The sequence below is a fragment of the Corvus kubaryi genome, unplaced genomic scaffold (genome assembly GCF_017639235.1).
Source record: "Corvus kubaryi isolate FWS band 111438036 unplaced genomic scaffold, C.kubaryi_AGA036_p1.0 37184, whole genome shotgun sequence".
NCBI lineage: Eukaryota > Metazoa > Chordata > Aves > Passeriformes > Corvidae > Corvus > Corvus kubaryi.
The window spans coordinates 304,943-332,529 of NW_024581051.1; the positions used below are offsets into that span (position 1 = coordinate 304,943).

Genomic DNA, 27,587 nt, shown 5'->3' on the forward strand with positions numbered 1-27,587 from the left:
TCCTCGTTTGCTTCTGTGCTTGCTCCTGATACTAAAGGTATAATCATGTGGTTTTGCACAATATTTTGGCATCAAATTCCATTTGATTAAAAAAACTGAAGTAACTTGAAATTGCCGTAGTGCTTGCTTATTGTTGTTTGTCACTGTCTTTTTCATCTTTTTCTTTGTCAGTGGCGTTTTAAATGTGCTTTTAATGAAACTGTTTGCTCCGCTTCCCCTTCGCATCTTTCATCTCCCTCTCTGCTGTTCCTTCCTTTCTGGGTGAGCCTTGTTCTACACTGGTTCCTTGCCGAGGTCCCTCAGATCACGCTCCCTGTCCCGTGTTTTGGCTCCTGTTTCCTCGCTGCTCTCTGTAAGCTTCCTTAGTGGTCTTTCCCGGAGAGATCGTTCAGCAGCCACAGCTCAAACTCTGCGGGCAAGGTTACGAAGCAGGCGACTATGGTTTCGGAACAGCCACAGGGAAACAGGAAACGCTGCTTGAGAAGGCAGCGAGGCACTCCTGGTGCGCACGGCGAAGGGCGCAAGTGGCACAAGCGGGGCCCGTTCCCAGCGCCCGCGGGAGCCCCACGGCCCCGCCTTGGTGGCACACACCCCCTTCCCACAGTGCTGGCACCGGCCCTCGGCACAGCCTGACGGAGCGGCTGCCCTCAGCAAGGCGCTGCTGCTGGTGCGCACATGGCTTCGTCCCTTGGTGCCATGGGGAGAGGGCAGTTCTGCCGACAGCTTGCGCCCTCAGTCCCCCAGGATCCTGTTTTCCCTTTCCTCGCTGAACAGGCAGCGTGGCAATTACTGAAAAATGTTGTGTCGCTCTCCTTCCCAGCATTGCGAACGATGCTCAAGAAATCCTCTGTAGCCTTGAGCAGGGTTTACAGCTTTTGGCAGTGTGAGGCCGAGCGCTGCTCAGAACAGGGACGAAGCAGAAAGGCCGGGGCTGCCAGGGCAGGGCCCGACCGGAGCATGCGGAACTGCTGCGACGCACCTGCCCTGCCCGTGTCCCTAGGGCGGGCTGCGGGAGAGCCCAAGCCGTTTAAATCCCGTTCGGAGGTGGAAGTGACCATTAACCTGTGCTTCCGCTACAGCACGGGACTGCCCTTGCCCTGCTCCTCCCGCCGGCGCCCTCGCCCCCGCCCAGCCGACCGGACCGCACATCCCGGGACTGAGGCTGAGCCGCCGGAACGCCATCCCTGGAAGTACGGGCGGCGCGGGGAGAAGGCAGGGGTCAGGAGGTCCTCCCCGCTATCCAGCGGAACTACATTTCCCAGGACGCCGCGCGAGGCGGCGGGGCGAATCGCTCCCCGCTGCTGTTCCCGCCGGGCCGCCGTAGCAGCGGGCGGGGGCGGCTGTCAGGCGGTGACGGCGGGCGGGACGCGCCCAGGTTGTTGCTGCTGCTGCTGCCGGGACGCGGCGGGAGCGGCGGCGGCGGCGAGCCAGGCGGACCCGGCCCGGCCATGGACGAGCAAGCGGGGCCCGGCGTCTTCTTCAGCAACAACAACAACAACAACGCCCTCCTGCTGCCGCCGCCGGCGGGCGGGCCGGGGTTGGAGCCGGGCGAGGCGGCGGCAGCGGCGGCCGCGGCGGCGGCAGCAGGAGGAGGCGGCGGCGGAGGAGGGGGGGTCTCAGCCTCCGGAGCCGCCGCGCCGCTCTCGGCGTCCCGGGCTCAATACAGCGTGCCGGGCATCCTGCATTTCCTGCAGCACGAGTGGGGCCGCTTCGAGGCGGAGCGCGCCGAGTGGGAGGCGGAGCGGGCGGAGCTGCAGGTAACACCCGCGACCTTCTACCCCCCACACCCCCGGCTCCCGCAGCCGCTCCCCCTCCGTGTCCTCCGTCCCTACGCAGCTGGAGGGGAGCGGCCGCTCAGGGCGCTGCCACGGCTTGTCCTCTTCCCCGAGAAGAAGCGGCAGCCCGGGCTGTTCCACTGCCCCCAGGGCGGCCGCCCCCCGCCGCGGCCGGGAGCGGGGTGGGACGTGGCGGCCGGCCCGGCGGGGAGCGGGCCCTGCGCGCTCTGCCGCTGTCGCCGCCTCCCCGGCGTTTTCCGGGTGCCCCTCAGGGTCGGCCGCCCCAACTTGTCACCAGTTTCATAATCCCTCTTAAAATGTGCCCCCGGCGAGTAGCGCGCCCCCGTTGTGCCGCTGCACCGCCGCTCGCGCCGCATTTGCCCCCGGCCCTCGATGCTGCCTCTCCCGCACAGCGACCAGGCCCGTGGGACCGGCTGGATCCCCTTCGCTACTATGGGGCACGTTATGTAGTGTTTTCGTTTGAAAAGCGATGGGGTTGATACGCTCATTAATGCATGAAAGGATTGATAGTGATCTTGTGGTTAAAGAACTTGTGAGCTGCTGGCCTAGAGCCATTGCTGTCAGATACTTCAGTGATGTGCACGTTGCATTAACTCCAATAACAGTCGATAATGCAACAACCTTCGTTCCTCTTCGGTGTTGTTTACAAGAAAATCCCTGTGTTAAACCTTAACGCTGCCCATGTTACCAGCAGCCCACTGATTCTCATTTGGCCGTGTTTGAGACTGAAAAGTGTCTACTGGTTTCCTTTTTAGATCTCCTTTCTTTGTCTCTTTCTTCCTGTCCATCCCTTCTTTCTATAGCTTTCCTTGAAAGTACAGTCTTTGTCAAGAGAGTCTTGAGTCTGTTTAGCAATGCAAACCACTTCTCTATTTTTTGGTTATTGGGTTGGGGTTTTTTTTCATCTTTTAAATTTTACTTTCCATAGTAACATCAAACAACCACTCTGAGAAGAGTGGCAGATTTGATGTTCTTTAATGAGAGTTCCTTTGCACGAATTTAAAGGAAGTGGTCGTGAGGACAAGAGAGTAATTTTTATTTTAACTTCAATGATTCAATGAGAAATTGGTTAGTAACTGAATCATGCTTCTATTCACTACATCCAGTAAATACTGTGTAGAAAGTTACTAGCTTAGCTGTGTATAGGAATAGCATCACGTGTCATATATCCAGTGGAGGTCCATAAATATCTTGACATATATTCATAGCTGGTAAAGATACCAAATATTGCTTTGGAGAAAAAAAAATAGTTTACAGGACCTAAGAAATTTTGCCACTGCATTAAAAGTATTAACATTTTGCATATTTATCGTGTCCTTCAACAGCATGTCATTCCTCCTTCTTCCCCAGGTATCCCTCAAAAGCTTGGTGTTATGGATGAGACAGGAGGAAAGAAGTAGAGTATTTAGACTGTTTGCAGAAGTCATGTATTATCAGTGGCAGATAACCCCATCACACGTTGTTTGCTTGAATGCCTTTGACTCTTGCCAAAACATCTCAATAAACTTATAATTAGCTGTGGCTGGCATTGCCACAAGCTGTAACAGCATTTATCTGCTGCAGAGTCATGTTCAGGAAGGTGCAGAATTCTTGGCTACCTCTGTAGACATCAGGCATTAACGTCTGCTGTGACCATTTGCAGATGAACGTTCTTGGATTCATGTGAGAGGTTTGTGGTAGGGATTCAGCAACTACAGGATGGCTTTTAGAAATTGTACACCTGAAGCATGAGCAGTGTTAATTACAGACTTGGTCTGTGCTCCTTCTGAAGCCTTTTGTTGGCCTATGTATTTGGAAATGTTTAACAGAGTAATGGAAATTTGAGGTCAGACACTTTCTTTCTCTTGAGATAAAGATGCAGTGCTCCTCATTGTACTTCTATCCAATGCAAATTCCAGTGCTAGACTATCCATCCACTCTTGGGAGGCTGTGGGGCAAAGGACCTATTTAGTGTGGTGGTCTTAGTATCCCATAATTTTTCTTGCAATTGATCTAGTTTCTTAGAGGTAGATTTCTTTTATCTCTGGTTCCTTACCTGCCATGGTATTGAAATACTTGGGATACCTTATGCCACAGTATTACTGTGCTTGGCTTCTGCTCTGTAGTTGTTGGTTTGCTCCAAAATATACCCTCTCTCCAAAAAACCATCTTGTAAGTCAGTCCCATTGTGATTTCCTGGCTTCCTTTTCTTCCTCTCTGGGCTTCTTTTCATTTTCTCTTTTTCTTATCCCTCTAATTAACTGTGTGGAACTAGATGTGATATTCAGGTAGAATACCTTTCTGTTGTGTTCTGTGGTGCTTGTTGAGGAGACACACACCCAAGCTCATAACGTGTGTGAGCTGGCAGGCCGGGCAGCTTAATCTGTTCTTAGGTACTGGTCTAGTACTGCCTTGCCAAGTTTTTTCTTCCTACCAGTGCCTATATTTTGCTTTCCCTGGCAAATATTCATGCTTATTCTGATCTTCTAATTATTTTTCTTGAACCTTTTGAAATTATTGTTGCCTGTATTATATAATCTTCCTCATTAGAGGCGAAAGAGGACTTCAGTACAAACATCATTAGTAAGCTGTGTATATCAAATAAGAATGAAAACAGATTAATATGGGGTCCCCATGATGCTTATCTGCTGATTACATATTTAACTTTTAATGCTTGCTTTCTGTTTACAGTACTTTGACATCTGCAGATTGAAAAATTACCCTAAGAATAGACTTTTGTGATGCCCTATGAAGTAATTAACTAGGATAAATACTAATGTTATTAATCCTCATTTAAGTATTCACAAACAGTGTTTTATGGCGTTATAATCTATTTTCATATCTTTTCAGAAATTAGTGATTTTCCTTTTCTTAGGTTCTTCTAGCAGCTGCTTGGGAGAGTTGACAAGACAGGGTTTCCTGTTCTGCTGGTTTTAAACTTCAGGTTTTTTTCATTCTGCATTTTTCTGGACTGACACAGAGACATTTCAGAGTTGTCATTATGTGTTGGACAAGCCCATCCGAAAATAGCAAAGGGTTTGATCAAATGCATGTGCAGGGCACTGAAATCCATATCTTTGCTTGAGGCAGGCAGGGGTTGAACTGCCTCCCATAGTGGTGTCTTGCCTTAACCATACGTCTTCTGACTGGTTGGGAGTGACTGTTGCCGATGTTATTTCCCTTTTAATTAGCCATCTGTCACCCCTGGGGGGAGCAATGGGGACTCTGCCCCCGGGGCTGGGACCCCGCAGAGCTGAGTGCTGCCGATGCACGTCCTTGTCCCAGCAAGCGACAAAGCTGGATGAACTTGGAAGGTGTGTGTGTGTATGGCTTTTGTTTTGACTAGAAGTGTTGTCTTTGCAAGCAATGCATAAGTTGCTGTGGAAAGTTCTGCTTCCGACAAACATTTTTCTGGCAAAAGTGCAAATTTGCAGACTTTGGCATTTCTTCCTATTTCACAAATGGTCTAAATTGCAACAAACTGCTATACTGTATGTAACTGTGTGTATGGACAACCCCACATCCTGCTAAGGAATTTTCTAGCTTTTGTCCTTGTCACTACTGAAGTTTTCATTTCCTCTAACTAGTAACTTGTTTCTTTAGAGTAGCAGACTCCATATGAGTGGTGGGACCTGATACCATTACATGAAAATTATTTTTCCGGGGTAAACTTTCCTTTGAAAAGGTTTGCAAGGAAATTAGGGAGAATGGGTGGATACAATGTGCTTGTGTTTCTACAGCTTTGTTAAAAATAGTCCTTGTAAGACAGTGCCAAAAGAAAAAACACCACCCAAGTGATAGGGAAAGAGATATGAAATGAGATAAAATGTGGTTAAATTACAGCAAACAGCTGTAATAGAAGGAATGTGATGGAAGTTACAGATAAGCACTTGAGATTGGGTATGGAAGTTAGATTTAGTAATGTTAGCTCGCTGGGAGGGGTTCACGGTGGGAGATCTTGCCCCTTGCTGCTGCTTTTCTGCTGCAAGAGGCAAGCCAGGCATGCTACTTGGTAAGATTGTGTCCTTGGAGATAGACAAGTTGAAGTCATGAGGAGAAGGGGCAAATCAGACAGATGGCTGTGGCTATTTATAGTATGATTTAGGACATTTGTTACTCGATTCAGAAATTGTTGATATTTACAGTTTGTTGACTTTTAGATAACGGTCCTCTTGTTGGATTAAATTTCTAGTTAGAAGACATTCTGATAGTTGGATAATCTGAAAATGTTGTGCAGAGAAAAATTAATGAGCAGTGTGTTGGTGAAATCAGTTATTAAGTTAATGGAAAAGTCCTAAAGATACAGTTTGACCAATAAAATAGAAGATAAGTAACATTTGAAGAAGTTCTGTATAAAATTTTCAAATATGATGGTGTGGGTCAAATTTCTGAGATTCTCAGTGAAAGGTGAATTGGCAGAAGTGATGTAAAAGTCTTCTATAAAATATTTTTTTCTCATAAGGCAGACAGTACAAAAGAACCACCAGTGATTAATGTTTCATGTGTTTCCACTGCAGAAAAGCAGTAATTTCAACTTTATTGTTTTATATATCTCAGATAAATCAAAGGCAAGGCAGAAGAAAATAAGCCATGGTCACAATAGTGAGGTGTGTTTATTTGCTAAATGGGCCTTGGTGACTACCAGATATCCTTTCTTTCACAGACTTCTTTTAGCAAGCTTTCTATTTTCCAGATTCACATGAAGCAAACTGTATTTTCTGGCTAATTCCAGTATAATCATTGATATGCTGTCATGGCTTCTTTTATTTAAGGCAAGAGGACCAGTGAGATGTTCAGTGATTTTCAGAAATTCAGAAATTTGTAGAACGTAAGTACAAACTGATGAGACAATGTTCTTTGCAGGTGTGTACCTGGTTTTTATAGTCTGGGTTTTATTTTTTTTTATTGCATAATTGATCTGGCCATTTCCTACCATCAGATATTCCAATTCTTCTCATGTCTGTCAAACCTGTAATTTGGTTTGAGTGTAATGAAAATGTGTTTCTTAAATAGGCCTAAATAATTTAGGAAAATGCTGCTGTAAATATCGATATAGCAAGAACAGAGAGAGTTTTGCAGTGTTACATTGACTCCAAGTGGTCTTTAAAGCTTTCAAAGACTTTTCATGGAAAGTTATACTTGCAAAAAGAAAAAGGCATTTTTCTGTTTTTCGTGATTGCTGTGGAATTGTTGGATTGAGCAAAAATCAATTAAATTGCTATATTCTAGGTGGAAAACTTTGGTTTTCAGTGTCAGGTTAGCATATGGTAAAACATCCTATGTGTCTTTATTAGTGCACATTTTTAATTAATTGGTATCTCTGTGTCCTACTCAAAATGTAGCCCTTCTGTTTCTGCTGAGGGTCTTGGCTTGTGGCTGTTTTATTGCATCAGGGATAAGTAACTTGGCCCTGTTGGATCAACAAGTTGCAAATATAACTTAGCCTTTATTGACGTTTCAGTAGACACGGAAACTTTATTTACTAATTTTAGAACGGTCTGTGTAAAATTCCCCAGGGAGGATCACACGAATTGCCTGAGACTTTTAGTTCATCTTAATTTAATGCTAAAAGAAGTAAGACTGTACAGATACCAAGCCTTAACTAAAACTGTTACCAGTACACAGTTTTCTGAGAAAATAAGTATTGGTCAGTAACCTACTTGTATATTTGGCTTCACAAGGCTGGCAAGCCTTGTCAAGTCCTCATTTCTAAGTTTCTTAGTTAGAAAGTGGTGAGAATTGACTTTGAAGTAGAGGAGGGATTCTTATGTTTTAGCTTTAAATGGTGAGAAATGCTTGGATACCTGAAAGAATTCTTTTGCATCATTTCAGAGTACTCAGAATCCAAGCTTCACAGACAATAATCTAGAAATAAAAATACTTTGAAATGTGAAGACAAAGGTTCATTTTGTCTGAGTGACTTGTTCTGTGTGGGCCTGTAGATGAACTCATCCATATGTTCTTTTCCTATTTGAAAAAAGTTTGCTATATACTCACTAGTATTGATTATTTTTGGTAATAACCCAGTGATAAATAAGCTAAATTAAAGATTGCATTGTGGAAAGACTGCATTTTTTCTGGTCTTAGCTAGGAATATGTTTCCCTTTAGTGCAGTCACATAGGGCAGGATCGCGAAAGCATCAGAGCAAAAATGACATGCATGATGTTCATATCCAAGCTTGTAAACAGGAGGTGAGAACAAAATCACTTATCTTTGTGTTTGTTTCACTTGATGTCCAAGTCAGTTCAGAGTGGTCAGGCATGCTTGAATACAAGGAGTAGCTGATCCTGGATGTAGGAGTGAGGAGCAGGACTGTGCCAATTGCCTCTGCAAATGCTTGTGTGGTCAAGTCTGGTTCACTCCTCCTTCTGCTACTGAAGCCAAATCAAAAAATCTCCTCCAGATTTTTTCTCCCTTGTCTTGCCATACCCCAAGTGATTCATTCGGCCTGTGAACTTCCATTGTCTGTTTAAATGTGGGCCATGAGTCTGTTTATCAATCCTGGTGCTGACTGCTGTCGCTGCATTTCTGCTGTTCTTGTACAGCAAGAGGAAAGAAGTTTGAGCATTTGCAATTTGGACTCCAGCTCATAATATGTGATTATTTTGTGACATGCCATTGCAGTGTTGCTTATAGAATTACATCACATTTAAAAGCTGAACTCTTTTTGTGCTTGTATCAGTCTATATGGCACATGCTTTTGGGTCAAAAAAAAAGTTAGTATTCACCACTTAAGTACTGTGTGCCACAGAAGTGACTGGAGGTTTAGAGAAAATTTTTGCAAGTGAAGAATGATTAAATGAGCTGAATATACATTGCTTGGCAACTATTTTCATGCTTACAACTGATAGAACAGTGAAAGGCAGCACTGAAGAGAGGATAAAAGAAAGACTGGCATTCTGAACAGAGATCTATGTACTGAAACACTTCAAACTGCGGAAAGACGAGTCCTCCTGTTTTTGAGATGCCTAAGTTAGTAATCAAGGTATTGCCCGGAATAAATTGTGAATCAGTTCTGGATTGTTTATTAGGAGTATTTCAGTCTTACTGAATTTGTTTTTCAAACAGTGTTTTCTCTTTGAAAACACTGTTTGAAAAACAGAGACAAAGAAGGTAAATAAATGGCATTTTTAGCCGTATTTTTTTTACTGTAAGCTAAATCTTTGATTTCTTTTGGATGGATTTTCTGGGTTTAGCTCTGATGCTAGTTTTAGGACAGCTCTGAGAAGTCCAACAAAAATAAAGTACCAGTAGCAGATAGTGCTGTACACTGGTCTCATGAGGTGGTATCACCCAGCATGAGCATGTGAGGGATAAATGGGGTGAAGTACCTTCTTCGTGGGGTGAAGTTAAATATGCCTTGGTGCCTGCCAGTCGTTTCAGCCTGTGGCCCCACTTCAGTTTTGTGTTATCTTAAGTGGCTTCAGGAATTACAAAAGCTTCCTAGCCTCTCCTGGCACAGAGTGCTAGTAGGTGTGTGTAGTGATGTGAAGTATGGTGCCTCTTAAAATTGTTCCCTAGTTGTACTAGACCATTGATATTTCCCCTCCCCACTCCCTCTCTTTTCTTCTCACCCCCGGGGCATGCTTACACTTATTTACAAATATACTAAAATATGTAGTGCTTCAGTGAGCCAACTATAATCTAAAATACTGAGTACCCTGGCAGCCTGCAGAATCCTTCTGGCAGATCTTGGTAGACCGGTTAGCACAACTGTTCCAGATTAATCAATCTCCATAATGTATTTAGTTATTTTAGCTATCTGCATATTTTTTGTAATACTTTTCTTACAGTTTTTCCCCCTCTCTTTTGTTCTCTTTCTCTCAACCTGTGAAGACCTGGTTGTTGAATTATGGAAGCATTATGTGGAGAATTGTGTGTTTTAGTAGCTCTTTGTCAAATGATGTCTGTTAACCTTTAAGTGTCCATGAATTTGAAGTGAGATTTACTTTAAAATATTAAGATGACTATTTTAGAGAAGAATAGAAAGGCTTTTTATAATTTTTGAGTCTTATGAATTAAAAAAAATAAATTGCCTTTTAACTTGAAATAGCTGTAAAATTCAGTAACTGATAGAAGTTGATACTAAATGTGCATCAGTTGTTTAGCAGTCACAGAATGTTTATTTTTTAAAATTTCCTGTTAAAGAGGAGTACTTTTTTATCTCCTACTCTCTGGTAGTGTTGAGGTGTCAGCCTAAAAAGATATCTAAATATAATATACTTTTAAACATGCTTGTTGTTGTGGCTGCTGATTCGAGGAATTATAAATTTCAGTGTAAATTTTTAAACATTGGTAGAATCTGGGCTTACTAAGATGTGATTTCATTATTTAATTATGTTGTTATGGCTGCTAAGCCTCTATTAGGAAGTCAGCAACATTTTAAAAAGAGTTGTTTATAACCCAGTGCTACCGAAAACATTGTCTCACCTTTTTGTCTACTTCACAGTAATGTGATACTAGAATCTTTTGGGGAATTTTGTAAAACAGCAGTGTTGTTGCCTCTGAAATTTTTTTTTAAGAATGAATGTTTTTTTAAAAATCCCTTAGTAGAGAAGTGGAATAGTTAAGATAGCTACAGTGTTGTAACTTAGACTGGATGTGTATGACGCTTCTAGGTTATGTTGCAGTTGGTCATGCAAAACAATACAGTGAGATAAAATGGAAAAAAAATACCGGACACAACAATTGCAGCTGAAATAGACTGTTCCAGGCATGTCTTTTTCCAGTGTTCTCTGGTTTTGTGGGGGCTATTTTTGTTTGGTTTGATTTTGGTTTTTTGTTTGGTTTGTTTTGTTTTCTCCTTCTCTCTTGATTGTAATTTCACAGTTGAGTTGGAATACAGTAACTTGTAGCACTTAGCCTGGAATAAACTTGAGGCGGATCCTGCCTTGATTCTTGCTGTGGAGCCAGCGGGGCCGGGTGCTTTATGGAGACGATGCGCCCCACCCATAAGGCAAGGAACAATATGAGGTTTTGCGTGATCCCCGTAGGCGATTTTGAGGTTTGCAAAGACTGGCTTATGACTTGATGCATTTTAACCTTATTGCCTAGAAGGTCAGTTGTCGCAGAACCTGTTTGTTGGGAATATTTGCGAATTCTTGAAATTTTTGGCAAACCTTCCCAGGAGTGGCCAAAACACAAGTGTAGAACAGTGTTGCAGATTAGTCAAAGTGGAAGGGACTCTCCTTTGCTCCTCTACTCCCTCAGGTATAGCTCAGGCTTCAGATTTGACTTGGGCTAAAGATGCAGCTGTAGAAGTCACCTGTGGAGCCTCAGTCTATTGGTAAAATTCTGTCATTTTTGCCTGAAACATAGAAAACTGGAGTTGTGCAGTTCAGTTATAATTTTCATCATGTTTTAGTCCAGACCTCCTGCACATTAAATGTTTGCACAGACATTTAGACAGGTGTTGTCTTATGTGTTTTAATTGGAAATAGTGATCCTGCAGTTATCACTGTATTATTCAGAGACTGAGAAAATTCTGCTACATGTCATGATTTGTTATTTTAGATATTTAAAGTCATTGTACTTGTTTATTCAGTTTGCATTTACCTGCAGAGTGTGTCTGTTTCTTTTATGGTGTGAACATTTAGGTTCCTTTGCATATTTTCAGTTGATTGCCAAACATTTTAAAGAATGAAATCTGCTTAAGACATATGAACTTTTAGAGTATTATTGCTAGTATAAAATTTCAGTTATTATTTTAATACTATCCTTATGTGCAATATAAGTAAACCTGAATATCATCATTAAGAATTTCTTAAATAATATTTAAGCTTACATGTATAACTGATGTTTATTGTCCACTGAGGCTGACCTAATTGTAATTACTTAGTACTTGTATAAATGAGGGATAAGGGTTGCTAAAATCTTGTGGAAAAAAGAGGGAACATTTCTCTATGTTATGAAAAGGACCAAATGTAAGTATTCTCATTTTCAGAGCTAGAATTTCTCAAAAATAGTGAGTATTAGACATAAGGATGCTACTTTGAAGAAAAGCATGAATAAACTGTGCTAGAAACTGTGCAGCCTCCAAGGAGAGAGCAAAATTATTCTCAGTTTCTTGAAGTACTGATAAAACTACCTATCTGTAAAGTATATATTTATTAACCTTGAAGGTTCCTAGCAATTAGCTTATGTAGGGCTGGAGAAATGGCTCTTGGGCTGTTGTTGCTGAGTGCATTTTAAGCAAAAAACGCAAAGATTTCTTGAAAGTCTGGGGAAAAGGAAAGTTCTAAGACATCACATTAAGAGCATGGACATATTACTGACAACAGAAGATGTCCACATGAAGGAGGTGTCGTATGATATTTCTGAATCATATCCATTTATGCCTCTCCCTCTTATAAAAGGAAGCTTTTAAAACTATTGAGAAGTTGCAATTTCTCATTTTGTTTGGGCTCCTAGCAGTGGAAGATGACTTTAGCCTCAACTGTTAGCACAGTAATGCTGGTTTGACCTTTGTAGTGTAGCAGTGTCTGAGTTGGGTTGTTTGCCAGCCTTCCGGGTAAAAATGCTTCATTCCAGTGTGTTCAGTCAGTTCATTCTTGGCTAGAAATTGCTTGCAGACAGCAGGTCACATAATAGATCGCTTCATCTTGTGTCCTGATAGCATTGGATGATCTTCTTCATTCCAGCCAAATACATATTTACATCATGATCTTCTGCTTTTAGAAGCACATTTGGATGTTCTCTCACTTGACTAGAAGGGCTCGTGTTTACTTCTGCTGGGCCTGTGTGGAGATAGGGAGAGAGAATCTGTGTGTCTGTGCAGTTACTGCAAACTAAGTTATATGTGTCTGAGATGTTCCTCTTGGGAGGGATGCTGACCTTGTTGAGTTGAGATGCTTCTCGCACAGTTGCAATCCTCAGGGTAGGAAATGCTGACTCCAGCACCAGCATTTCTTTCTCCTGTGCTTTTCTTTAAACCTGAGCAGAAAATTGACATTAGAATTCAATTGTAATTCTTGATGCCAGAGTGAGAGGTCTTTCTTTTGATTCAGTTGACTTTTTTTTTTTTTTAATTCAAATATATTTCCCCTATTGAAGGTGTTGACTGACCTTGTTGGAGAGCAGCCAGTGTTTTTCTCTTGTCATAAACTGGCTGGTGTAGTTGGTGACTGGCAGTTAAGGATCATTCAGGTGTCTGTCAAGCTATTTATTGGCTGTACTGGAGCAATGAAATTATGTCAGCTGGTGTGGTATTTTAGAGCAGCTGCTATTTGTTAGGTCGCCAACAAATGGGCTTTTGGAGTAAGATTCGTCTTGCCTGGTCACTAAAATTCAACCAAGTTAGTTGTGTGCCTTCCCTTTATAGTTGGTGGAGAGAAAATGACGTTTACAGACTCTGTTTTTTCTCACCTTGGGGTAAAAATCCACAGTCAGAGTCTTTGGAAGCAACTATCTCCATTAACTAAAATACCTGGGGACTGCTTGCAAGGTTGTGATAGGTGAGGGTAGGATATTTCTGCTCATTTTTAATCCCTGACTTTCCTGTGCATTTATTTAAATGAAAGGCTTATTGGTCTTCATGTTCAACAGCTGATGGTCTAGACCAATTGCCTTTTATCCTGTTTGTGCTTCTCAAGAGACAAATGAGATGCTTGGAGACTTAGCTGCAGAGGTGCAGAAAGCTTCTGATCCTGGAAATGGCAGGTGAGGCTGTGGCATGAAGTGGTGACTGCCTGTAGGTATTTTTGCCTAAAAGTGTACTTATGAGTTGAGCAAGCACAAGAACTTGGCCCCTTATAATGGACTTCATTTGAGCATTAGGTACAAAAGCAGGTAGTTCTTCCTTCATGATTAGGAATTAGTATCTTGTGTTTGTCATAATTTTCTATTTAAAGGGGATTTTTCACAAGCAACTAAATGTGCTGGAAGTTGGTAGAGGGTTAGCTGTCTGTTTTCTGCTTGACTTTTATTTACTTATGTCCCATTTCTCCCTTGTCTCCCTCACCAAAATACCTTTCCCTGTTTTCCTTTTTTTTTCCTCTCTTAATTACAATATTTCTGGAGAACTTTCCTTAACCTATTTTAGTAAGTATCATAATTAACACTTAACCCTGTATTACAAACAGGGTTTTATTTTTCTTTTGTTCTTATTTTAGCTGAACATGGTTTACATCAGGTTTTTTTGCGAGTATCATGTGTCTAACGTATCTATAGAATTATACCCTAATTTTTCACTACTTCACTTGGTGAGCAGAAGTACTTTATCATCTTCTTTTGCTTATTGTTGGTAAATACCTTTATCTGCTGAAGGTTTTTTGTATGCTTATTTTATCCATTTCTTATCCTTTATTGAATGTTTCTCCAAGAGAGAAAATAAACCCTGTCAAACAAACCAAAATGGCTTTATTTCTTTTTTCTTTCCCTTTTTTTTTTGATCTGTAATGAGCATGTAGTTTAGGAGGCTTATCTATGCAGTGGTTTTTGTAAGTGTTTAATGTTTATGAAGCATAGTAAGCCCATTTCTTTTGAACTCTACAAATGAATATTAAAATAACTTGGGAAGACGCACACACTTAAGAGCTATGCTGAATGATTTTGAGGAAGCAGCTTCTAAATTGAACACTTCCTTTTGCAGGCCCAGATCGCCTTTCTTCAAGGTGAAAGGAAAGGACAGGAAAATCTGAAGAAGGATCTAGTGCGAAGAATCAAAATGCTGGAATATGCGCTCAAACAGGAAAGGTATGCTGCTTTAGTGATGAGTACATGATGAAGAAATGCTGAAGGCACAAACTTTGTTTTGCCCTTGTATTTGACAAAACCAGGAAATATTTTTTCTGTATCTACTCAGTTCTCAGATTGACAATTACTACTGTACTAAATAAAACCACAAATCTAAATGTCTGCATTATGATAAGAACAATAGCTAAAATAGTATGGCTCCAAAACTATGCTAACAAAACCCATAGCTGATCAATAATGAATACTTTTCCTTGGTAAAATTCCACTGAACTGTGTAGATTATACTCGAGAATTACAGTGTATTCTCATTTTGTTCAAAGTACTAGCTTTGTTTATTAATATGTGACGACTGAAATCTTGAATAACTGTCTTCAGTCTAATAATTACTAGTTTTTAATCTTGGTAAATTTTAGTCTTTTTGGTATGATAGACTCTACAAGAATATCTTCTGGAGATTAATTGTATGATTGAAAAAATGTTTGTGTTTACCAGTTAATCAATGTCTTATTTCTTTGTTCATGGAGATTTCAGTACAAGTCCTCAGTTTACCATTTTATTTGTATATATACTTCCCTGTTACTCTAACCTTTGAGGCAAGCAAGTTGTTTTTTTATCATGGTTTCAGAAATCTCTCTGTTCAACCGATTTATTTTAGGCCAAGTTTAGTTTAAATTCTTTTAATTAGTGAAATGTCTTTTAAAATTCTTGAATAAAGAGTATATTTATGGTACTGCTGCAGAGCAATTATTGCTTACATTATTATTTTCCTATCAGATAATTCCTGCTTCTCTTTAATAAAATAAGCCTCTGAAATAGTTTGTTTAGTGGAAATAAGATTAAAAATATACACATATGCAAATGAGGAATAGAATATCACTGGTAGATAATTTTAAAAGGACACTAATAGTTACATCACTGTATTGCATTTACGTTTGCTCATCTTATATGGGCTGCTTTAGCACAAGGCATGTCTTTAACCATCCAGTTCATCTCTTTCTGGTAGCAACCAATTAATCTGCTAGCATAGAGATGCAGACAGGGTTCTGGCCAGCCGTAGCCCCAGGGCTCCAGTGTATTTTCTTCTCCTTTGGGGAGTTCTTGGAGGAATGCTTGGATACTCTTTTTGCCCAGGCCTTCTTATGGTACTGATCTTATATCAAATAGCCCAGAAAAATATGAAATGTATGCATAATGGAGTTTGCAGTTTATGGCTGTGGAAAGGCTTACATTTGAAGCATGATTACAAAGCTTAGTGTCATTGGTTCAGCTAAAGATATACTATTAAGTTATATGTATTCTGTGAAGATTTCTTGTATTTCAAAACTGAGGGAGCTATTCCTGATTACGTAAAAGTATCTCTGACTTCATGTTCATAACCCACAGAACTCAGCAATTTAAAATTATCAAACTATGTAAATACATTTTTGTGTATCATCAGAGAAACTTTGTAACATGAAAAAAAAATCAAACTTCCATATGGATGGTGAAAATCTCCCCCAGTTGTATTCTGTAAAAGCCACTTAAATGATGGCATTTAAAAGTTAATGCAGCGGTCCCTGTCAGGATTAGGAAAAAACACTTGGTGGCTTCTTATTAGCAGTTTTTATATGTGTATCTTTTATGTTGTCTGTTTTTCTGCAATGTGTGGCGTTAGCCTTGGTTACTCAGGTCAGTAGGCTACAGTCAGCTGATCTGATCCAGTGTGACAGTTTCAGCACGGGTGTGCAGTGGTTCTGTAAGCAGATGTGATGCTTGTGACTGGTGTGTGTTGGAGACAGCTATTTATGAGTTTGTAGTTTTAAACAGCAGTTTTATTTGCCAGTTTCTGAAGAAATAGTCATGTATTTCTGTTGGAATTATCTCCCAGCAAGTGCTCTTGCTTGATATTTCAAAGAATGGCAACATACTGAGCTTGGAAACACTGCTCTCTTTCCCAGCATTTTCCTAAATCAGCTGTCATCCAGGTCAGGCAGTAGTCAGGATGCTTGCGTTTTCCGCTGGGTTCTCAGAGCTGGAAAATGAGATCCTACAAGGTAGGAGGAAGACATTCCTGTCGAGTTGGGGAAGGTTGGTGCGCTGTGAGGGGGCAGGGAATCATTCCTGTATTCCTTCATTTCTGCCCTGCCCTTGCAGCATTTCAGATCTTTCTCAGCTAGACGAAATAAGTTATGAGTAACAGAACAGAATATGAAATTGTGGACCAGAGTACTCCATGTTCACAGTGCCCTCAGGAAACCGTGAAAAAGAAATGAGCAGCATTTGTTTTCTCAGGTACATGCTTTCATGAGCTGCTGTTCTCTGTAGTGGCTGCTCCACATTTCTTTTATCAACCGAACAGTTTCAAATTTTACTATAAATAAACAACTTTGGGAGTGTTGTTGTTCTCTGTTTCATGTCACATCATCTTATAGTGGGTAAGGTAGAAAATAAGTTTTACTACTGATTGTCATGCTTTTCTGGCAAATTTGGTTTAATGTTTACTCTTTGTCAGTAATTGTGAGGTTACCTTTTTGTTGTGTGTATAGCAAGCCAGGTTATTTCTGCTGAAGAGTCTTTATAGACGAAATAGCACAGAGCTTAGAAGGAGCTAGTGCATAGTTAAGTGCTAGTATTTTTCAGTAGCAGTTTTGATGTAGTTTTGCCAGCATCCAGTAGATTGCAGTGTGAGGCTGTTCAGAGTTGAAGGTTACTTTTTATGACTTAATCAATACTTGCTCCACCACCAGTAAATTGCATTGGTGCCTCTGGATTTTCAGGAGCTAGATGAAATGTAGTACTGTTTCTCTCAAGTACATGTCCTATTTCAGCTAGTCTAGCTCACTTCCTGTCTTAACATATTTCAACCAAAGAACTGGACTCATGAGCCGTGTCTCTAGAAACAGTTGATTTAATTTTATGTTGTTTTCTGCACTGATGTGTCTGATCAGTGTAAGGCTGGCGCCTTCTCCCCTGGGTAGAATATCTCGCCGTGCTGTTCCTGGCAGTCGTTCTTGTTTATGTCTCTTGATTTGGCGGCAGCTCCCAGATCTTCTACGGATGTTTTGGCAGGCTCTCTCAGCACAGCTGGATCAGATGCTTCAGGTCTGGCGACAGATATTTCCAAGAAATAGTGGCTTTCTTTGACTGGAATCAAACTTGTTTCTGTGTGAAGTATTCAGAAAAGTTTCACTGCACTCAGTCTTAAGAAATTTGGATGAAGGCTTTTAGCATTTTCCTAAGCAATTCTTGCCACGTTGAATGTCTCCAAGCACTGAATAGAAGACACATAGTTGAAGGAAAATACTGATGATCAAAAGAGGAGAATTGTGTAATGAAGGGCAAAAGCCACAGCAGTGGTAATATTCATACTTATCTGAGTAAGGCGTCTACCCAGGAACATAGTTTCACAGTGCTAAAATAGCTTTCTTCCAAATAACTGGAAGGCTAGTTTTCAGATAGAAACCACCTTCTATAAAGTTGTGTCCTTCAGGTAGTTATTTTCAAGTCATTTTTCTGTCTCTGCATACTGTTAATAATTCATATGTAATTTTCAGAAATGGAAGGTAAATCATTCAAGTTGAACAAGTTTCAGATAACAAATCTTTGAGATGTTTCTTTTTGTCCCCTGCCACCAAACCACTGTCCTTTGTATACTTTTATACTTTTTTACACAAAAAATACTTTATCTCTTTTTTGTGATGGTAGTATCACACTACTGGGATGTGTGAGCTACAGTTCCATGTGAACTGCAGGTGGCCATTTTAAAGCTGTTTAAAGTGGACCATGTGATTTCTGAAAAAGTGAAAAAATGAAGCATTACAGGTGGGAAGGAGATATTCTGTCATTGTAAAAATAAATTAAATTAAAATGTGTTAATGGAATAAGTGATATTTAGAATTTGTGTAGAAAAGAATTAAAGGTTATTTTGTGAAAAGTTTCATAGCCTTAGATTGCAATATGTGTGTGTAACTGAAGGGTCAGGATTCCCTTCTTGTCCTGGAGTCTGAATCATGGTGTTCAGCCCTTTTCTTAGTGCACTTTAGAAAGAAGATTGTTTGTTTTTCATACCTGTGACATTTTCAGCTGTATTATAAAAAAGTGTCTAGTAATACATCTCATACTGCCTGAAGAAGTGTAGAAAATATTTCCTAGATGGCCTATTAGCAGTCTGTATTGATTTTATGGGAGTTTTTTGTAATATTTTCCTGAAATTTAGAAGCTGACCACAACCGAAGATGAGTTCACTGTGTCACACACTTTGGCATGATACTCGTGTTTCTGTTTCAAGTCTAACTCTGTCCTGCTGAGAGACCTGAATTTATACCAATTGAATTTAATTCAGATTTGATTATAGAATTGGGGTTTTTTTGTCATTTTGTGCAGTCAGAGCTCTAGAACTTTTTTTTAACTTTGTCAGCAATATTGAAAATAAGGATTACTTTTTGGGGATTTTCATCTCTTCAATTGCCTCGTTTTTAGAACGTGGTTCTTCTGCCTTTTCTGTAGTGCTACTGATCTCTGCCTGCAATATACAAAGTTAGGTCCTCTAAAAGATGAAATCTTAGTCCAGCTTGGCCCTAAAATAAATGTAAAGGGCCAGTAGTGTACAAGACCATATAATCTACATTATCCTCTTGAAGTAAAGAATAACAACAAAAGCTTTAAAAGCTGTTCCATTATAAGATGGAACCAGTTACAAAATCCTGCTACTAACAGTTTAAAATGGATTTAGAATGAATAATCTCATTTTGCTGAAATGATTTTATAATGCTTTTGATGAGTGGGGAAAACTTCAGTAAGAAGAAAGAAGACTATTACTGTTGATTTAAGAGGGAAGTAACTTAAAAAATAAGCAAACATGGATTTAGGAGATTGAAATAAATATACTGAGATGTTTAAAAAACTGCAGTCTGAATCTTTGAAAGATGGATTTTGAAGAACGTGAGATCTGAGGCACAGGAAAGGTACAAAGAATGATCCTTTCAGTGAACCTAGCAAACATTTTACTTAGACTGGAAATTATTAACAAAACTTGATAAGAAAATTAGTTAGTGTAGTGGAACTTTATATAAAATCCACGAAATAAAAGCAAATATCGACTGCTGCAAGACTAACTTCTCCCTGAAATTATTTGAAGGACTGAAGTAGAACACATCTTTCAGTAATCCAGATTAGAGCAGAGTAGTAATATTTGTTCACTTCTGATAAATCAAATCAAATCAAAATAGATTACACATTAGGGTCACTTGAATTCATGACTGCGTAAAAAATTGTAGTGTTTAAAGTTGGTGGGGTAGGTTGGTGACAGAGTAGAGGATTTCTTACTTCTTGATTAATTATTGCTTTTCATTAGTGACGGTGGGGGAGAAGTATACATAGCATCAATATTTAACAATAATGAAATGCAGTTGTTTTACCAGGGTAACATGTAAGAAACGGATAGTTGGAAAAGAAAAGATAAATATTTTGATTGAGCATTCAGCTTTGATTTTGTTCTACTTTTGGTTATTCTTTTCTGTACCGACTAAAATGTGTAACTTTCATCTATTCCTGTTAATATATTTCAGGTACATCCTTTCTCCTTTCCTTGTTGATTGCTGCTCAGCTGAGCTAGAGCTTAGTGCTCTGGCTCTTGAGAGTTAGTTCCTTCATCTGTCAATGCTGCTATGCCTAAGAGGCACTTCTTCACTCTTCACTTACCCCTCTCAGTCAGAATTAAATGTTTATTATAATTAAAACGCAGCTGGATTAGTAGGAAGCTAGTACTGTTGATATTGAAGTGTAAGAGCTACCAAGCATTCTTCAGCACTATTTTGTTAGAAGTAATGGGTTTTCTTGATGAAATAGGAAAAAGCAAAAGAAAACAGTAGTATAATGAAGATGTTGAAGAAGCAATCAGGAGGTGTAGGTAACTTGAAAACATTTTTTGCAGCCATTCTTGATACAGTCATGTAAGCTTAGTAAGACTTGCCTTATAAAATTACGAAGTGTCAAACCCATTAACTTTTTAAAAAACAAATTTAAAGTGGAAGAGCTCCCTTGTGACTAGTGGAGCTAATGAAGCTCATTTTCTTGTTGGTGCATGTGAGAGTTTTATTTTTTTTGTCTTTTTCAGCCTGTTTCTTGCTGCCCTGCACTCCGCTTTGTACGTTTGCGTTTGAACTGCTTGTATGTGTGTGCTGTTCGATTGTCCCACTACTCCCAGGCTGCACATGCAGCATTTCCTGACTTCTTCTCAGCCTTTTGTTCAGGGTAGGAACTAATACAAGTGCCACTCTTCTACCCAGTTGTGAATGTATAAAACTTGTAATTTTGTACTTATGAAGTTCTAGTGAGTATGAGAGAAGGAGGGAGCAGATTGCAAAACTAGTAAAGGCTCACTTTGATTCACTTTCTCTGTTGCAGTGTTATAAGACTTCTGTAATGAATCTTGAATAACTTACATGTGCATGTGTAATACTGTACTACTGTGGTTTTATTATGTGTATTTAAAAGTCTGTATATACTGAGTCTTTAGGATGAAGCTTTTTAAATTAAAAAGGATTTCCGTTTTTTTTTTTGTAGTTACTCTTGTTGTCATTGTATGGCATGCTTTGTGGGGCTTATTACATTAGATTTTCTGAAGGCTAAATGTTTTTGGAAGAAAGTCTCCATTTTTGCACTTGGTCAAGTGGCAGACCTAGCAGCTTTGAGAGAAACTGGTGTGGGTGAGCTGTCATTGCAAAGTCTTGTTCAGAATATTTCTAACTGAGGGCCTGCTGCTGTTGGAGAGCACAGCATTTCAAAGAATAAAACTGGAGTTTTCTTAATGGAGTGACAATATGAGATATGAGGTAGATGGCACTGAACTGACATGAGTAGTAAAAATGTTTCATAGCAATGGCTAAAAAGGAAAGACTGGGGGTTGGGAAGGGAAACAGAAGAGTTGCTTGTGTCCCCAGGGAAGGAACCTTTTCTGTAGCAAGAACATTTTGTAAAATCTGCAGTCAACTGCTCTGTTTCCTCAGTATTCACTGTGCAATTACATGTAACCCTTGAAAAAAAAAATTTAATAAAATTACGTATCTGAAGTCCTGGTAAAATGATTTGGTTTGCTTTGTTCCTAGCCTAGAAGAAAGGAATGGCTTTTCAAGTGAAAACAGGTGACATTTATGTATTTAGAGATATCCTTTAAATGTACTAATAGGTTTTTTTTCTTCTTCTTTTTTTTTTCCCCTTTTTTTTCTTTTTTCTTTTCCTTTTCCTTTTTTTTTTTTTTTTTTGTTTTGGTTTGGTTTGGTTTGTTTGTTTGTTTGTTTGGTTGGTTTGGTTTCCTTTCAGGGCTAAATACCACAAATTAAAATATGGCACAGAACTGAATCAGGGAGATATGAAGCCACCGAACTATGATTCTGGTAAGAATTTATTGAGAATGAGTTTATTACTGGCATAAAAGTTTAGCTGTGTTATGTGCAAATGCTGAATTGATAGTATTGATAAAATAAGTCTTAATGGAGCAATGAGAATAGAGATAATTAATAAATCCTATATTTTTCTCTTGTACAATTAAAAATATATGCTAGTGCTCTAAAAGGGTCTGTTAATAAATCAAGTTAGTTTAGATTTTAAAAAATCCAAACCCAAATGAGCAGACTGCTCTTGGAGAGAGTAGTTTTTCTGTCCCTTAGTAATGTGTATGGATATTTTAGAACAGAATGATAGTAGATTCATAGCAATAGAATCCTTTTATCTCTGTATAATTCTTCTGAATGAAATATATATAGTTAATAATTTTTTGTTCAATTACCTCAATGGTATTCCAGGAAAAGAAATAATTAAACTGCATATTGGACATAAGAGAGAGTTTTTGAATGGGAGATTTCTCAGCAGAATTCAAATGATCATTGGAGATGCATTTAGCTAATTTTGGTTTTTTGCCTTGGTCTCTAGAAGGCTGATTAGTTTTCATCTCTTACTTCACACAAATAGACTTAAGCACTGAACTGGAGAAATTAAGAATTTAAATTACTTCCTTTTATCCCTCTTATCTCCCTACCCTTTCCTCAGGAAAGGAAAAAAAAGAAAAAAAGAAGAGGTACGGAGATCTGGCTGTAGGTCAAGCCATTGAAAAAATAGGTGATGTTTGTTGTGTTTCAGTCTCCTGATACTCCTACTACAGTGACATTGGAACCACCTGTATGTAAAGGAAGAGCATAGAAAGTCTGCAGATCTCATCTCTGTCACTTGGTTTGTGGAGGGGATGGTCTAGTTGACGGTCATGGTGATTTCTTACCTCATTGGGTTTAAAAGGTCATTAAAAAACCCCCAAACAAACAGAAAATCCGACTCCACACCAACTAACAAAGCTTTACACCAGGCCTTTCTTGTCCAAGTTCTTAATGAATTTTTGAGAAATTTTATTTTGTGTGATTATCAATGTTATTTCCATAACTGAAGAAATATTTAATTTTTAAAATTAAAATTTAATTTATTTAATTCTACTAAGTGGAAGACCTCAGTCTGTATCTGGACCATTAGAAAACTTTGTCCTGATCATACCACAATCCTAGACAACCGTGGGGTTTTTTTGTAATTTCTCAGGATGCAGCTACAGCATGTTGCTCCAGTTTCCAGCTGAGGAATGTAGTGGGATGCCTGGCTTGCCCAGCAGAGCTCTAGCCTGTGCATTAATTCTGCAAAGTCAACATTGTGGAAATACTTTAGTTCAAATTCCATTATTCTAATTTATCCCATTGTATTCTATATATAGCTATCAGAAATGTATATTTTTGTTCTATATCAAGTCTGGACTGATGACTTAAAATAGAAACTTTGTTCTAATGCTCTTTTAAAGTTGTCTTTGACAAATACTGAAGTTGTGTGTCCATATATTCCCCTTGCCCTATCCCTGTTTTTCCTGCCCAGTCGTGAAAAAAAGTGGAAATATTTGGTAGTAGTTCTTCCGTATGGGTCCTTGTTGTTTGTTTTCTTTCCAATCTCTTGGTGAGTCTGTAACACAATTTTAGAAGAAAGATTTCAGTCTCCTGCTAAAGGGATACTTAAAAATTATTTATACTATTTATTTATTTATTTATACTGTTTATACTATATCTTCTGCTATAATTTGCTTATAATGCAAGTCTCTTCATTCTTATCTGTAAACCACTGCTACTGCTAGCAGTCATCATTTTTGAGCAGACTAAGCACAAGAGAACTCTTGCCTGTGGGTATACTTAACAGTGCCTTCAGAAGAAGGGTTTTTGCTTTCAAAAGGAATTTTCAGGCAGATTTACCTCAGTCATGTTTTAATAATTATAGACTGAGCTTTGGTAGCTGTGCATTGGATCCAGCTGTGTCCAGTTGTCATTAGAAAATGATTGTGCATTTATTTCCTGTGTTTGCTATTAAATAGGCTTGTGAATTTGAGATGTCTGAAATTCATATGTCTTTCCTTGCATGTGACTTCTCATTAGTCTTTGATAGCTTCTTTGGATAGGTGGTAGGGGGTTTTTGTATAGTATTAATTCAGTTGTTTAAAGGTAAATTACTTCCTGACGAGAATAATAGCTTTCCCACGTCACATATCAAGTTACTCATAGGATTATACCACAGGTTTTTCTGGTTCTTAAGTTTTGTTTACACAGGAAGTTTCTTCATCCTTCAGTGTTTGAACCACAAGATTTTCAAGTTTTGTAGAGGCTTTCATAGATAATAAACCAAGATCTTTTCTTTTGGGAAGCATATGCATATGCATCTCTTTGAGGAGAGGGAAAAAACCCCACCATCATGTGCTGTGGAAGTATATATGGAATAAACATGTAGCTGTTGGTTGCCAGCATTCTCATAGTTTTCTTAAGAGAACAGCCACATGTTGGTTTGTTTGTTTGTTTGTTTTTTGTAGATTTTCCTGGAGTAGTAAAATTTGGATACAAAATTATGGTTAGGGGAAATGTGATGAAAATTTTTCTACAACTTTTGAGGTTAAAAAATAAATAAATGACTCTATTGTTTGTTTATTTCTACAAAACTAATACAAATAAGGATAAAGTTGATGTAAGTAGATCTGTTGATTTATGTCGAACTGTCAAATATTAAGGAAATTGGGAAGCTGTGAGTTGATATCATGCCACAGTTGCATTTGATATTGTTAGTAGTTAAAGATATTTGTATTCAAACTTATTGTGAGCAGCAATTATATTGGAAGTCTAAGCAAAAATTGGACTGCAAGACTGTCTGTCATTATGTGCCCCTAAAGGAGGTAGGAACATGCCCTCCTGGAGTAGGACTGTTTAGGAATTAGGACTAGTGGAACTCGCTCTCATAGTGTAGGGTGTACCTGGAAATCTTTATGTGTATCTAGTACTACAGTTATGTGCTATGTGCATTTTTTTTCTCCCTTCATTATTGGCATTTTGAATTTTGTTATGAAACCTTTCCAAATCATTTTAAGGCAGATCACATTTGTCTTTTCAAGTGGATGGGCATCTTTTATGCAAATAGGTAAAGGGAAGAAATGTAATAAGATAATATTTTACAGATGAAGGGAATGAGACAGAGATTCAGCCACAACAGAACAGTCAGCTAATATGGAAACAAGGACGACAGCTGCTAAGACAGTAAGTGTTGAAAAAAGGACTCAAATACCAAATGCAAAGCAAGAGTCTGCTAATGAAATGTGATGGTGGTAGTATTTGGATTTTTTTTTTCAGTTGTATTTTACTGAAAGAAAAGTTAGTGTGTGTGATGAAGTTCATTGAACTTTTGCACTACTTTTCCTTGGGTTTTGAAAAATTTTAGTTCATAACTTCAGATGAGAAGCCTTGTCAAGTCAAAAACCTCCTGATCTCACTTACTTGTCTTTCACTGCATATAATCAAACAATCTGCGTGGGAGAACAGTGGGTCATAACACTTTGCAATTAAAAAACAAAAGACACAAGTAGTTCTGCTAAGAGCTGTGTAGAATAAAAACAGCTAGGATTGGAGAAGGGAAACTTATTTTGGCTTGCTTAAGTTGCAGAAAAGACTAACATCCAGAAGGTTGGACTAGATGTTTTCTAATTCTCTGCTCATCTCAATGAAACAAATGTTTTTAATCTAAATTAATTTTTGAATTGTGACCATAATAACTAAATTAATTGCCAAGATATTTGGTGTGTTACAGAGGATTGAGAGGGGACTGAGACAGTAAGGACGATCTGGAACTTATATTAAAAGACCTTTTTCCAAGGAATTGTACAAAAGTTAATTTTGTTTGATGGCTTGTACAGGCTTCTCTTTTGCAAGAGCTCAAATCTTTGCATGCGTGTTGAATAAATGTAAATAAAGTCATCTTGACTTGGATCAGTGATTTTGAAGACAAGTCATTCCTTCTCAGTGCAGTTCATAAAAGAGTGACACTGCTGATTACAGAGTGCATATTACTGACAGACTCTGTTTTGCATAGGTGACTTGTTTGATTTTTCTATAGCCAACAACCAGTATTTCTCTCCTAATGTGGTTATGTGAATGATATTGTTAAATAATTGGAGGAGAATTTCTTTCAGGAAAGGTACATGTCCCTGATTCGTAACAGCTGTGACTGTAAAATAGCATTTCCTTTCTTTAGAGTTGTCTAGAATATTGACAGTTTAATCAGTTACTCCATGTTCTGTAGGGAAGGACACAAACCAATTCTTACTTTCTCTTTTTTAAATTGTTATTTCCCTCTTATTTCTCTCAAGGGCAACATGGCATATTGATGAAAGAGCCAACTTTAAACCTACAGAGTCAATTTAGACTGTGAGGTTTTCATACAAGGATTTTTGCTGTTCAGTCTTTGTGGAAGACAAATTAATATTGCAGATCCATTGCAGAATAAAGGAAAGGCAAGACAAAGATTTTATCAAGCCTAGTCCGTCTTAAATAATAACTCTTAATAATAGCCACAGCTATAGAATTTGGTTTTTATTCCCTCTCTTCTAGGCTTCTATAATGTTTACATAAGGAATATATCTGGTACTTCTTATATCTAGTTTCCATGTGTCAAAGAATAAAATGACCATGGTTATGCATGCAACTGTGGTGATTTTTATAAAGCAGTTGTAAATATTTTAATTGAAAGTGCTTTTCCATCCATTTTAGTAAATGAATGAATAACGTATTGTATAACCTCTGACTGCTAGGCTCTCTGATTTTTTTTTCTCAGTGACTGTAGAGGCTGGTACTGCAAGAGGCGATCCCTCTGCAGCTGGTACAGGATGATTTACAAGCATGTTTCACTAGCTCAGCACCGTAGTTTGCTAAGCGAAGGGATTGAGAATGAGTTTAGGGAGAAGTTTCCATTTAATATTTTGTGGAAGTGATATAAGCAAAGAACATTAGCATGAGTTCTCTTCCTTCAGGTATCTGCAAGAAGTGGGCTACACCGACACGATATTGGATGTGAAATCAAAACGAGTGCGAGCTTTGTTGGGCCTCTCAAGTGATGCTTCAGAGAAGGAAAACAGAAATCAAGAGCCAATGGTAAATGGCACAGAGGGCCAGATTAAAGAGAACGCAATGATTGGGTAAGCATCAAGCTGACTGTTATCTTTCTGCATAAATGCACTTAGTGGTGTCGAACAAAGTTTTTGTTTACTGAGAAGATTTCAGGATTCTTTCCTAGTTCGAGATTAGAGCAATTGTAACTAATTTTATTATATTAAGCAATAAGTATGGAAGTTATTCTCTAGATTCACATCTTAAAAGCACCGTAATTTATTTTTCAGTTGGATGGCAGCACTGAGTCAAATCGAGCCTCTTTTGAGACATAATTGCTAAGTGTTTACAAGTCAGCGTTGTTTCAAGTTAATGGTTTGTTTATATTGCTGGATACTTTACTGTGTAGGTTACAGGCTTTGCTCTTCTGATCTGCACTATGACATGATAATCTATATAAGAGAAGGATTTTTTTGGCTAAATCTGAAAAACAAAGTCATTCATTACATTCTGAGTCCTGTAAGGTTTTGATTTTCTACTAATGAATAGACACATATAAATGTGACTGAAATATAAGGTATTAATTTTTGCGTTTTAATATTTTTAATACTATGGAAAGTCAGTCAAAGACAGTAAAAGCTTGTTCTTACTTTTTCTCTTAAGTAATGTTGAAACTTAAGAGGCTTTTTTCCATTTTCTTCT

The 27,587-nt window shown here is 38.9% G+C and overlaps 1 protein-coding gene across 4 annotated transcripts in view; it reads left to right on the top strand.

Annotated features, from left to right (window-relative positions):
* Window positions 1-1,335: 1,335 nt before the first annotated feature.
* STRN (striatin) overlaps window positions 1,336-27,587 on the top strand; it is a 69,056-nt gene continuing 42,804 nt past the window's right edge. For 2 of the 4 annotated variants that reach the window (XM_042021993.1, XM_042021997.1), the window contains exons 1-5: window positions 1,337-1,757; window positions 14,366-14,469; window positions 21,769-21,842; window positions 24,965-25,043; window positions 26,810-26,974. In XM_042021993.1, the coding sequence (XP_041877927.1) occupies window positions 1,449-1,757; window positions 14,366-14,469; window positions 21,769-21,842; window positions 24,965-25,043; window positions 26,810-26,974 (731 nt within the window). In that variant the 5' untranslated portion in view covers window positions 1,337-1,448. Of the gene's footprint in view, window positions 1,758-14,365; window positions 14,470-21,768; window positions 21,843-24,964; window positions 25,044-26,809; window positions 26,975-27,587 lie in introns of all 4 variants that reach the window. The other 2 variants (XM_042021994.1, XM_042021996.1) reach the window with 2 other exon arrangements.